The sequence below is a fragment of the Ambystoma mexicanum genome, chromosome 12, assembly GCF_040938575.1.
Source record: "Ambystoma mexicanum isolate Mex_15411 chromosome 12, UKY_AmexF1_1, whole genome shotgun sequence".
NCBI classification, from domain to species: Eukaryota; Metazoa; Chordata; class Amphibia; order Caudata; family Ambystomatidae; genus Ambystoma; species Ambystoma mexicanum.
In genome coordinates, this window is record NC_090936.1 from 441,007,792 (window position 1) to 441,021,581 (window position 13,790).

Below are 13,790 nucleotides of genomic sequence, written 5' to 3' on the forward strand. Positions count from 1 at the left end.
TCTGAGAGCGCTTGGCAGGCAAAATCTCAAACTGAGGTTTTGCACATGGCTCAGTATTATGAGAACCGTGTTAATAATGAGAAGGAGAAAATTGAAAAGAGAAAGGGAGATTTGAAAACCAAAGTATTATTGCAGCAAATTGTTAGAAACCCCAGAGGAGGTACGACACAGACTAGAGGTCAGTACGTTCCAAAAGGAAATGCTCCTCTGAGTACTGTGAATATTAATCAATGTGCTTATTGCCGCCAGGAAGGTCATTGGCGAGCACAGTGCCCTGTCCTTCGACAGAGGTCAAGCAGTGCGTTTGGGGGCATGGGTAGACGACCTAGGGGCCGCCCTGGAGCAGGGGGCCCTGATAGAGGTCAGCTTTTACAAGATTCTCAGCAACCTTTTTCGCGGGAAAATCAGACCTCGAGTATGGACTCGAGAAACATATTTGATCACCCTTCTGCTGCCTACCTTTCTGAAGAGCTTCCTTCTGACGAGGCTCCGTTTTATTAGGATTCCCCGAAGCAGGGTTTTGAACCTTCGCCTATTCCCGTTAATCAAAAAGGCCCCTACGTTGACTTATTAGTAGGGAATAGGAAACACCAGTTTTTGATTGACACTGGAGCACAGAAGTGCTCCATTGATCATTCTCGGGTCCCAAACATCCCACTGTCAGGGCAAACAAATGTTTCCATAGGGTTTTCTGGTATACCAACTGTTTGTCCGGTTTCTACGCCGGTATCCGTTTCTTTGGGTCCCTTTACGGACCATTGTCCTTTTCTTCTCACTTCGAACTGTGGAGAGAATTTGCTGGGGTTGAATTTGTTAAAGAAATTGAACCCAGTGATTCATTGTTCTTCGGATGGAGTGCGGCTAACGGTTTCACCTCAGCAACTTCCTAACTCACAGTTCTTGATTCGACCTTTACCTCCCGAGTTCAGCATTGTCCCGGAATGTTTGTGGGCGGTGGACGACAATGATGTTGGAGTGTTACAGATTGAGCCTGTTAAAATAGTTCTGAAACATAGGGTGAAACTGCCACGCATCCCGCAGTATAAAATATCAGTCGAAGGCGAATGTGCTTTGAAATGCATTGTCTCCGATTTTGTACATCGTGAGGTGATCGAGGAGATTACAGGTAGTTTGTGTAACATTCCGATCTTACCTGTGTATAAGAAAGGCGACAATGCAATTCCGTATCGGTTTATAATTGATCTTTGTGCTATTAACCGAGTGGTCGCCCCACAATTTCCAATTGTGCCTGATGTAACGACGATATTAACAATGATCCCTGCTACGGCTACGCACTTCAGCGTTGTGGATCTGAAAAACGCCTTCTTTAGTATCCCTATACATAAAGAAAGCAGATATCTGTTTGCGTTCACCTTGGGGGGACGCTCATTTACATTTACAAGGGCACCTCAAGGGTATACTGAAAGTCCCAGTATTTATAGTAGAGCCTTGAAAGAGCAGCTCGACACCCTTGAATTGCCACCTACTTGCACGCTGCTTCAATATGTTGACGATTTGCTTTTGGCTGCAGACTCTGAGAGTGCCTGTAAAGAAGGCACTGTACTGTTGCTCGTTCATCTAGCTAAAAATGGTCACAAAGCTTCGCTTAAAAAATTTCAATATTGTTGTCAGGAGGTTGCCTATCTAGGCTACCTCCTGTCAAAGGAGGGGAGAAGATTGACACCTGAAAGAATAAAACACATTTCTGGCATGTCTGTTCCAAATACACAGAAGGAAGTCAGAGCCCTGATAGGTATGGCTTCCTACTGTAGGTTGTGGATCCCGAATTTCGCACTAGTGGTAAAACCGATGTTGGCTTTGACGAAGAAGGGCATTTCTCTGCCACTGCCATGGGAATCGGAACATCAACGATCATTTGAGCTTCTCAAAACCGCGCTATGTTCGGCACCGGTTCTGGGTACTCTAAATTATGAAAAGGCCTTTGTGTTGTTTGTGCATGAATGTGATGGATGTGCTTTGGCTGTGTTAACACAGGAACACTTAGGGAAGAATAGGCCGTGCGGCTACTACTCCTCCGCCCTTGATCCTGTCGCATGCGCTTTGCCAAGATGTTTGCGCGCTGTCGCTGCTGCTGCCGCGTCTGTAAAACAGAGTGAGGTAATGGTCCTAGGCCATGATTTGAATTTGATGGTACCTCACTCTGTTGATATTCTATTGAACAAAACTCAAACGCAACACCTCACCTCAGCACGGTTAACAAGGTATGAATTAATTCTGTTTGCCCCTCATATTCAAATTAAGAGGTGTTGTGTTCTTAATCCGGCTGAACTCTTACCTTTCCCGCAAAACACTGTTTGCGGTGACGAAGAATTACATGACTGCCTGTATACCACTGAACAAGAAACAAAGGGCAGGATAGATCTCATAGATACTCCTTTGGAGAATGCGGAAGGGGAGCTGTTTTGCGATGGCTCCTGCTTCAAACTTTCGAATGGTACATCAACAGCTGCTTATGCAGTTACTACATAGAGCAAAGTTGTCGAAACTAAGAGAATTTCGCATAACTCCGCGCAGGCCGCAGAGATTATAGCGTTGACCCGAGCTTGTGAACTTTCTCAAGGGCGAAGAGTCAATATATATACTGATAGCCAGTACGCATTTGGGGTGGCTCACAACTTCGGAAAGCTTTGGTCGGAAAGAGGGTTCCTGACCTCACATGGGACCAAGATTCAGCATGGCCCCTTGATAGTGGAATTACTTTCGGCACTCTCACTCCCTAAACAGTTAGCGATCATGAAATGTGCAGCACATCGCAAGGTCATAGATGATGTGGGCAAAGGGAACGCTTTTGCGGATTTGATAGCCAGACAAACAGCCACAGACCTTAGCACGGACATGTATGCCTCGAGAGAAATGAGAGATGTTTGCATAATGGATGAAGGTATTGGGTCTGTGCGAGATATTCAGACTGATGCGACGATGGAAGAATCTAAAAAGTGGGCTGAAGGAAAGGGGAAACTGGATGACGAAGGGTGTTGGGTGGATACATCCGAAGGGAAATGGTTGCTTCCTGATTCTTATGTATTGGCAATGGTTACGATGGCATGCGGTCCTACGCATGTGTGTGCCCAGCAGATCACGAGAATGTTAGAACAGGTCTGGGTGAATGACAAGATTCTGGACACTGCAAAGAGGCATGCCCAGAACTGTATGATCTGCCTGCAGCACAATGTGGGTAAGGGGACAGTGACTCCAAGGGGAAGTTTTGGGCTCCCTTCTGTCCCCTTTGAGGTTATACACTTTGATTTTATTGAAATGAAGCGATGTAATAATCTAAAATATGTTCTTGTAATTATTTGTGCCTTCAGTAAATGGGTCGAGGCTTTCCCCGTCAAAGATGCCACCGCCATGACCACTGCAAAGATTATGGTAAAAGAATTCTTTCCTCGATTTGGGCTCCCGAGGATAATCTGGTCGGATAATGGTCCGCACTTTATCGCAGCAGTAATTTTGCAAATATGTGCAGCCCTATGTATTGAGAAACGATTTCATTCAGCTAGGCATCCTCAAAGTGCTGGGTTGGTAGAAAGATACAACGTATTTTAAAGAATAAACTTGCAAAAACATGTGCTGATACCAAACTAAAATAGCCCGATGCTTTGCCCATTGTGTTATTAGCTATGCGCACCACGCCTCAGACTAGAACTGGGCTTTCTCCATTTGAAGTAGTAATGGGGAGACCTGCTAACATTTGGGGTCTCCCAAAACCTAAAGCCCTGAGGGAGGTGGAAAATGTATTGCTTGTAGACTACTGTAACCAGTTAACTAAAAACCTGTATTTCATCTACCACCAGGTGCATGCTGCTTTACCTGTACGGTTCACGGGCCCAGGACACGATATACAGCCTGGAAGTTGGGTCCTCGTGAAGGCCTACGAGAGGTCTTCCTGTCTCGCGCCTCGCTGGCGGGACCCCATCAGGTGTTATTGGTCACCAGGACAGCAGTGCGGGTGGCTGGAAAGAAGAACTGGATTCACGTGACGCACGTCAAGAAACTTCCTCACCTGACGCCACACGTTACAGAAGAAGCAGAACCCCTCGCTGATGCTACAGTCTCTGATCCTGGAGTAGCAAACAGCGCTGTGAGTGCATCGGAGAATCTCTCTGAGCCTGAGGAGCTTGGGGAACAGTCCATTTCGTCTCCGCACTCATTTGAAAAATCACTTCCGGAAAACACTGTTTCGAGCTCTGCGACTTCCGTCGCCACCGACACGTCGCTTCCCTCAGGAAGTGAGGATACCTTGCTTCCGGACCACACAATTTTGGGTACCATCAGGTACAACCTTCGACCAAGGAAATAGAACTGCGGCACGAGTTTCGTGCATCTGGAAAAGGAAGTGATTGGAAAATTGTCTTGTTATGAGAAAGTTTTGTTGAACAAAAAGGGATTCTGCTGGCTAGGGTTGGGAAGGACTAAGAAATCACGCGACCGTAGTGTCGCCAGCAATGAACATTGGGGACGTCGATCGAGATACTACGATGCCTGCCACCTTCACCGCTGCTCCCCTGTACTGAACTTGTAAATAAGGGGGTGACCAAACCGAACAATGAACAATGTGCCTGGGCCCCGAAAACGTACTGTTGTGTTTTGATAATGATTATTGTTATTTTGCAACTGCTGCTGTAGGACTTTGGTATTTCGAAGAAATCTATCCTTTGAAACCCTTTTTACCGACCGAGATTGTACCAACTGTTTTGACTCCCTCTGTACACCTTCACACTCTGTCCCCTAGAGACTCCCAACATAGACAAAAGTATCATAATAACACTCTGATGATAGTAATGAATGCTACTCATGCCATTTTTAATAAGAGTAATTGTTGGATTTGTACTCATTTGCCGCAACATGGGAACAAGGGACTGGGATGGTATATACATCCTCTACCTTTAACGACTGCTTGCTATGCCTCTCTTAGAGCACTGTTCTTTGGCCGATGGAATGATAGCATCTCAGGGAACTTTGATGGAACTAATCTGAATGATTTCGAGAAACATGAATTGACTCCCCTGGGATGCTCGCTTTTCGCAAATAGGAGTAAACCTAACGTCACTTCTATTAGGCCGTCTGACAAACTATCTCTTCCTTTTCAAACTCTGATTTCCTTTAAAATGGCTCCGATAGGCAATAAGGATGCTGTACCTCCTTCTTATTCTATAAATCACGGTCCTGACTCAGTTCCCTTTTGTGTACAGAGAAATGGCACTAGGCCAATGGGAGATTTTGAAGCTTGTAAAAACATTGTAAATTTGACTGGGGAAAACAGGCCTCTGTATGTAGGGGGCCTGTTTATTTTGTTTGTGGTAGTTTAGCATTTCCCTGGTTGCCCAAGGATTGGCAGGGAACTTGTTATTTAGGAATATTGTTACCGAGGTATTTGTAGCTAGTACATTGGAGGTTTCTAAGGCTCGCCCACGGCGAGACAACAATGGAGATACCCCTGGGCAAGTATTGGGAGACATAGCTAAATCGGTTGTGCCCTTTTGGGGACAGATAGCGAATTCAGAAAACATTAGGGGATTAGCAAGGGTACTGGAGAGAACGATCAACCGGACCACGGACATACTCTACAATATGACCATAGAGCAAAAGGCAATAAGATTGGCAGCACTTCAAAATCGGATGGCATTAGATGTCATTTTGGCAGAACGAGGTGGAGTATGCAAATTAGTGGGGTCCGCTTGTTGTGTTTTTGTACCAGACTCCTCACCAACAATTTTTAAAGCAATTCAGAACTTGCAAACTCTCAGTTCTGAAGTCCATATCCCTGTAGGAGACTGGAACCTTAGTACTTGGTTTTGGGATTCTTTGCGATCTTGGGGTTGGAGGGTGCTTTCCGTTATTCTGGTTATTTTAGGGATTCTGTTATTCCTTTGTTGCTGTTTTCAATGCCTCCCAAGTATGTGTGGAATGATAGGGGGTGTTGTGCTCAAGCAGTGAGCGCAATAGGGCATAAAATATATACCCCAGATACAGCATCTAAAGAATTCATGTTACAAGAGGTTCTTATGAACGACCTTATGGCTATAGACATTACAGACAATGATGCGGAATCTATGGATGTTAATACATGGAGTTATTTTCGAAAGTATTAGGGATGATGTTTAGCACTTGGCATAGGCCAAAAGGAGGGTCTGTGGAAATCGAAATAATATTGTACCTCCTATCGCATTGTTTGAATGTATGTTGGCCTACGCCAAGTTGTCTAAAAACATTGTGTACATAGATTCCACGGCAAGGTCTTGACCTTAATGTATTGTGTAAATCGCCATCTTGGATTTAGCCGCCATTTTAGGTTCTCTCGTAGTGTGGAAGTCACCCTGAACAACAAAATGGAGGCCGAATGACATTTCGAGTGAGATTCTGGCCGTTGTGACCTCCGCACACATGAATAAGTAATATGCCCGCAGGCCACTTGTTGGGGTCGCGAATTGAGACCTTGTCCTATCCCTGACCTATGTGTAAATGAACAACTATATCAGCGGAACCGATCGAATGCATACATTATGGGATTGACCTGGCAATGAATCCTAGGCCTGGTTCTGAGAATGGTTAACCCGCGAGGGGGTTGGCCAGAGCTGGATAAAAAAGTATAAAAACCCGAGTATCCCAATGTACGGTCTCTCACACTAACACGGCGAACTACCGTTGATAGTTTGTTCTGTTACTCTGAGGGCCGAATAGCTATCCCTATGTCAATTGACTTTTGGTAATTGTTGTACCTTTGAATAAAGCGCTTTGTATGCTCTTTGTAACCTGTGTTGGTGTGTTTCCTTTTGGGCTTCCCGGCCTCATATCAATTTTTCTGTTTCCACAGTGGAACCTTCATTCTTTATTCAATCCATATGTATCTATGAGGTATGTATGTATATGCTGGACGCTAGCCGCGATCTATTCACTATAAGCATTTGGCTAGCTTCATGATTGCTTTGCAGCTTGCGTTCCATTGCATATGTACACATTTAAACTAACTACGCATCTTGATCATGTTTATGGCATAAGTCTCATCTTGATCTCAAGATGTCACTTATCCTTGGTACTTTTTTGTTCTTCATAAATCGTCTGCCTCTCTGGTCTGATTATCTTCTATATGGGGTCGATTCAGTTTCGTATGACATCACCATTCATCTTGGTCATTCAGTTTCTTTGTTTCATCAGGAATCACGTTCAAATGGCCATCACATTGTCTTGGAGGCAGGTGTGGTTTCCTCAATGGGTACTTTACCTCCCATATTGTCTTAGGTATAGGTATTCTTATGGGTACTGCACAGAGTCGCTGCTCTTCTTCTTGCTTTCTGATTGGTGTAGTATACATCACATACTTTGGTTCATACTTCTCAGGTAATGTAGGCGGGGTAGGTGGAGTAGGGGTACTTTTCTCCTCCTCTACAGTGGGGCCTTTGATGTCTGCATTATGAATCACAATAGAGCAATAGAGCAATAAGAGGGCAAACCGGCCTCCTCCTTTGGCTGAACTCAGACATAGCAAAGATGTTGCTGATCACCACCTCTCAGCTTGCTGTACATCTGGTGGGTTTATTATGCTTTCAATGATGATGTGTTCATTGGAAATCCAACTACCTTAGCATTCAGGAGTGACCTGAAGGCACTAATCATCAAAGAAGGCCCGAGCCCAGCCCCTCCAAGCAACTTCTACTACCCCCACAGCTCCCCTCTAACCCTGGGATGCATCCCCTATGTGCAGTGCTTTATGCATTTACAGCTAGATGTGCACTCAATAAGATCCAGGGCTTTAAGTGTGCCAGGGCTAGCCAGGGCTCAGCCCTGGCAGTCTCTAAATATTGCCCTTGAGCAGGGGCTCTGCAGGGCTCTTCCAAGGACTTTCCCTACTAGATCCCTTCTTTGCAGTAATGCAAATACAAAGCAGAGTAACAATACTTCTCTTCACCAGTAGGTGTTACTATCAGTCACGTTTATAATTACAACATCATCTAAATACATTTTGAATTAGGTTGTTTTCAAATAGGTTTGATTAATTCAATACATTATGTGAAAGTATTGTCATTACAATTCTGTTAATTAGGGTTTAGGTCTGTTTGACCGAAAATAATTGACCTTTTCCTATTTGACCGAATTCTTTTTGGTCGTTTTTTTGTTCAAAAGTGCAGGGGGAGACCCCGCATTTCCCCCTGCCCCATCCTTTCCAAACTTAACCTATTCCCTTTCCCCACCCCACATATATATTTATTTTATTTTGACCGTAATTCAACAATAAAATGATCAAAACAATTTGGTCAAATAGAAAAGGTAAATTTGACCCGCGATCAAGTATGCTAATACCGTTAATTAGTACATTGGAATCACGGATTTATGGTATTGCATGGTGCAGTGACCTATTTTGATTTGAAGTTCTATTTTATATATGAATATATTTATTTTGGTCAATATGTTTAAGCACATTTATTATATTTAATTTATATTTTAAATGTGCGCCTTTTCTTTGCAGGTATGGAAACTCCACTGGGTCTCTTAAGTCACTCTTAATTACGCAGGTCTCCCCTCTTTTAAAGGTTTTTGGATTTGAGGGTGATCCAGACCTTCCTCAGACCCCAGCCCCCAGAAATGTGCATCGCGTCCCGTTAGAGCCCCCTCTCGATTTCTTATCCCACCTAAAGCACTTATCAAACCCATGTATATATCCCAAAAAAAGGGGGGAAGTTGGATTCAATATAATCGTTATATAGGCCCCTTTTTTATCCGACCTTCCATAGTCACGTAGTTTAATCGGGTTTCCGTATAAACTAGCGAATCTGAAATGCAAACTATCTTGTCCTGCTTCTGCGTCCCCCTCTATCGTTCCTTTCTGTTCTCTGCCTAGAAATCAGCTTGATCCTTGAAAGCCAGCAGATGGCGCTAGTGTCCATAGTATTCAGTCTCCCTTCTTCGTGACTGCTCTATAGCTGACTCCGAGAAATGAGGCTGGGTTACGATTGCCAATCCACCGAATAGCACAGTTCAGTCCGGTGAGTCGATGAGACCGGCCCTAATAAATATATATTGAATTGGGGGGAGTAATTAACAGGAACAGAAGCACGTATAACAAAGACTGACAGAAGAGCTAATATTTTAAAACAATAGAATACATATGACCAGTTTGTTTCATCTACATTCAGGGGCGTGTGTCAATCTGCCCCAGCACGTCCATATTGGTGCTGGAAATGCATTTTCTATTTTACTTTTGCAAAAGACATATAGCCAGTATTACAGAAAAAGAGTTTTAGCATTTATTAATTTGCCATAATGCTTATGTGTCAGAGTAACATTATGTAGACGTGTTATGGCAGATTGATGCATGCCCCTGTATGTAGATGACGCGTTTTCCGATCTAAATTAATCATAAGCCCACTCTGAGTTAGTGTTTGGCAGAAAAAGAATAATTGTGGGTGGCTGGACGGCCTTTGTTCCCTAGCTTTCTAGCCCTTTGTCCTCCCACGTTTTGGGGCTGTCGCTCTAGTTACTCCCTACATATGACCAGTACCAAGAGACGGCGGAGTGGGTCCTAAAATCTAGTTACATCTCTGCTGTTATATATATATATATATATATATATACAGAAGACAATGGATGAAAACTGGATGGTAGAAAGGATGAAAATAAGTCTGAACCGCCTGATGGATTCTCTATTGCACTATCCTGCCATATGAGAGGTGGTTGAAAGTTCTTGACCAGAGCTCTGCAAGCACAGCACAATCCCAAGGGTTTGGGGAGTTCCCTGTTCTGTTCAAACGTACAGGCAGGGCGAAGGGGCGTAATGGCCACTCTCAGTCCCCTCCGCCTTATCTCTTCCATTCGCCATCTGTCGCTCTCTCCCCTCGCCTGCCCACTCGCCCTCTTTTGCACCTCCCACCTATCTTTGCATAGGTGCACACTTTGCACAGTGGCTCGAGGGGCACTTTTGCGTTGCTTACACTCCCATGGCCCACGCCCCTAAAATGTGCTAAATTTATTTCGCTTTGCCCACCTCCCTAAAAGGACAAAATGCTCTATGAACCCACGACATTGAGGACAATTCCATAAAAATTAGAAACAAGCACAGTTACCTTTTATTTACATTTTTGAAATAGTGTTTAATAGCATAGTTAAGTGTATTTGCCCCAATAGAAATGATAATAAGTTGTGATGTGCGATTAGGTTGAAAGACAAGTACTTCATCTTATTTGTATCACTCAGCCAAAGTGTGCACTGCATTGTACTTTCAAGTTACCCTTTAATAGGTGACTAGAAGTGATGGTATTGCACTAGAGTCCCTTATGCTCTTGGGGAAAACTGTTCTGAGAATGTGCCTTCACTTGCAATGATTTTGTTGACAATTTGAAACATCAGTAATTGATATATGCAGTGATTGGACAAAAACAATTATCTGTACTTACAATTAACCCAATTGTAAACACTTGTGTATCAGTGTATGATTTATTTTCAGAAAATAGCTTTTTTTTTTTTAAACTCAGCCCCACCAATAACGCCTGCCTGTGCCTGACTCCCACACCTCTAAATCACTTTTTGCAAGGCTATACACTTCTGGGCTGTGAAATCTACTAGCTCTGGGATGTTACAGCAGGTCAAAGCTCTGTCCCTGGCAGACATGAAAGGCTTGCTTTGCATGCAAAAGGATCATCGCTCTAGTAAGTGAAGACCTTTTTCCTCATCCTGCCCTGCTCGTGGGTTTCTTGACACAGTGGCTTCAAAGGTTTGTTGACAGCTCTTTCTTTGTGCTCTGTCTCCCCTCTAGATCCCTCGCGGTCCTACCCCACAGAGCCTCACTCCCCACAGCAATGTGGCCCTGCCCACTCTGCTGTCTCCTTCCATACCCCATTGTCTGTCCTGACCATGGCCCCGCCTGCTCTGTATTGTGAAATGTCCTGTATCAACATATGCCCCCCTAGTGTGTGGACACGTTGTCCAGACAAGTGGTCGACGTAATTTGGTCGAAAACCAAATGGTCGAATTTTTTTATTTTTTTATTTATATATGTATTTTTTAGGTTTTCGTTTAGGGAAAAAAGGGTTTTTTAGAAAAAAAAGGGGGTTTGTGGGGACCCCCCCAAAAAAATAAAAAAGGGGTGAAAATACAAAAAAAAAAAAAATTCGACCATTTGACTTTCGACCAAATTGGTTCGACCATTTGTCCAGTCGACCAAATTTTTTCGACCAAATGTCTGGTAACCTGTGGACACCTGTGCCTCTCTTGGCATCCTCCCTCCTGCCCCTCTGCCACCTTTCTAGTGGGCATGTGCTTCTGTAGATAGTCTGTGGCACACCACAGCAGCACAGTTGTGTCATGCTGTGTAGAGGGCGCTGACTGTACTATGCTGAAGATGATCATAGCTTCGATGATAGATCATCCATCGCAATACTGTATCGAGAAAAAATATTGAAAAAGAAATATGTTATCATTAAGGTTCTGTTTGTTTGTTTGCCTGTCACTCATTGCATAACATAATGGCTCCCTGTAGATGCGAGGGGCGGGGGTTCTTTTGGGGTGTCTTATTAGAACAGATGGGTCTTGGGCTTTGCCCTGAAAGGCATTAGGTTGGGGATGTGTCATGATTTTTGGGATGGTTTGGCAGAGAAAATAAGTGATTGCAGTGAATAATGTGTCTCCGTAGGGCCCTGCATGTCATTTTGTGACTGTTCCAGTACCAATGCCTGGGGTTGGCCACAATGATACAAGGAGCATCTTCTGGCTCCCCAGTGCTGCATTTCTATGACTGTAAAATACTCACTTGTTGGAGAGCTTCTCGGATCCAATGAAGAGGCTGCTCCTCATAAGGCCAGCTCGCGTCCCCAGAAACGCCATCTCAACACCATCTTCATTGGATCTGTAAAAACACAGAAAAACACATGCATTTAGGAGGGAGCTGGTTAGTGCTGCTGGCCATGAATGCCAATGTCTGTGTTAGGTGGAGACACCCCACTATCGAGTAAAACTCAGAAGTGAAACGGTGACCTTACCACAGCCATCGGAAACCTGTGGCTCTGCAGATGTCTTGGCCTCTGACTCCCATGATTCTTCACCATTGGCTGAGCTGGCTAGGATTTATAGGAGTTGTAGACCAAAAGACTTGTACGGCCACAGGTTGCCCACAAATGCGATTGGTACAAGTGTTTCATCTGATTAATTGAGCTGATTTAATCAAAAGTCAATATTTAATCATGTTTGCATCGAATATATAACTAGCATTTTATCTGCTTAAAATGTTAGACTTGTCTTAGTTTTGTCCCTTATGCTCTAGAGGCATTTTAATTGCTTTTTATCTGAAACAAGGTTCTCGCTGGTGCTCCAATGTAGGTAATTGTTCAATAAAACATGTTTGAGTCACATGTCTGAAGTCTGACATAGTTGCATTTATCACCTGTCTCACACCATAAAGAATCTGTGCTGGATAATGTAGTGGATTAATGCCCCTTTGTAAGGTCTGTAAATGAAGAACACATCCATCTGATGGATCCCAAAATATATCTGCTGAAGAGGTATAGACCGATATAGCAGAGGGTAATTGGGGAAAAAGTAAAAGGTGAGAGGAGTCTTTGTGCCTTAACACCCACATCCTCCTAGGGGTTAAGAGCAGCATTTTGCTCATGAGAGATGTGGAAAATGTAATTGCAAAGAAACAGCAGAGAGGATGCCCCAGGATGTCAAAGCTATACTGTTGCCAGATGTTTTCTTTTTGACTATTTAGTGGTAATTAAGTGCCACATGTATTAGCTTATGCTTTTAGCGGGTGCGTACGCGCCACTTCTAAGCCAAAACTGTTGTATTGGAGTACAGCTAGGAGGGAGAAGACAAATGAGGACCAACACACATCTTGCAGGTGTTGCCTGGTTATTTACCGACCCATTGACTGCCTATGCCATGCTAATCCCTATGGCCAGTCTTACACACGACCTACCCCTCACCACCCATCCTCTTGGTTTTGCATATTGCATGAATATACCTGTTAACTGAGCAGTTTACAATCCAAGGCAAGCTATATAAGAAATGCACACAGTGCATCCAGACCTATTGGCTTTGGCATCTCTTAATTGCAGACAAAAGTTAAATACACAAAACCATCTTTAAAACCTTTTACATTGCATTCGATGCTGGTAAAGAAAACACATATCTACTGCAAGTGACACGCGATGTGCTGAGTTAAAGCCAAACAAGCTCTGCTACATTTCAAATACATGTTTCCTATGCAAACCGCAGAGGGGATGAAGAAATGCAAAAGGGCTAATTTCTACCTTATATTTCTTATACATCTTTCTGTGCTTTGTTTTAATGCTAAAAATGGGCAGGCAGAACAAACCTTATCTGTTATTTCCTCATTTTATTATGGAACACAATCAGCAAATCGAAAACATGGCAAAGTGATTGAGCAAAACACTGATGTTGTTTTGAAAGGACTCATTGCACACTGTAAGAGAAGTGTGTTTACATCCTCACCCAAACACGTATTTGTAAAATGTAACATGGACAGTTAACATCATTTTTAAAAATGATCCATATAATAGTGTATCTTGTCATTCCACCATCTTGAAAGTTTGATGCCATGAAAGAAAAAAAGCGAAGTCATGTATTGTCAGTCATACATAGGTGATGCTAATTGGCTACAGATATAATGAAGGAGGTACATGTTCTAATCTGCATTGTTAATGTTTTTCAAAGGACACCAGACCTTGCGTTCTGTTCCACCGATGAAAGACAGATCATAGCAGCTGGACATGGGACAGCACTGCTCTTGGGAGGCATTTCTAAGATGGAGGATGCTT

General features: G+C 43.5%; 1 protein-coding gene across 6 annotated transcripts in view; it reads right to left on the minus strand.

The window, feature by feature from the left end:
• The window catches only part of CACNA2D4 (calcium voltage-gated channel auxiliary subunit alpha2delta 4), a 1,390,363-nt gene that overhangs the window by 668,454 nt on the left and 708,119 nt on the right, over positions 1–13,790 (minus strand). For all 6 annotated transcript variants that reach the window (XM_069628636.1, XM_069628639.1, XM_069628635.1 and 3 more), the window contains one exon: positions 11,762–11,857. In XM_069628636.1, coding sequence (XP_069484737.1) covers positions 11,762–11,857 — 96 coding nt within the window. The remainder of the gene's footprint in view (positions 1–11,761; positions 11,858–13,790) is intronic.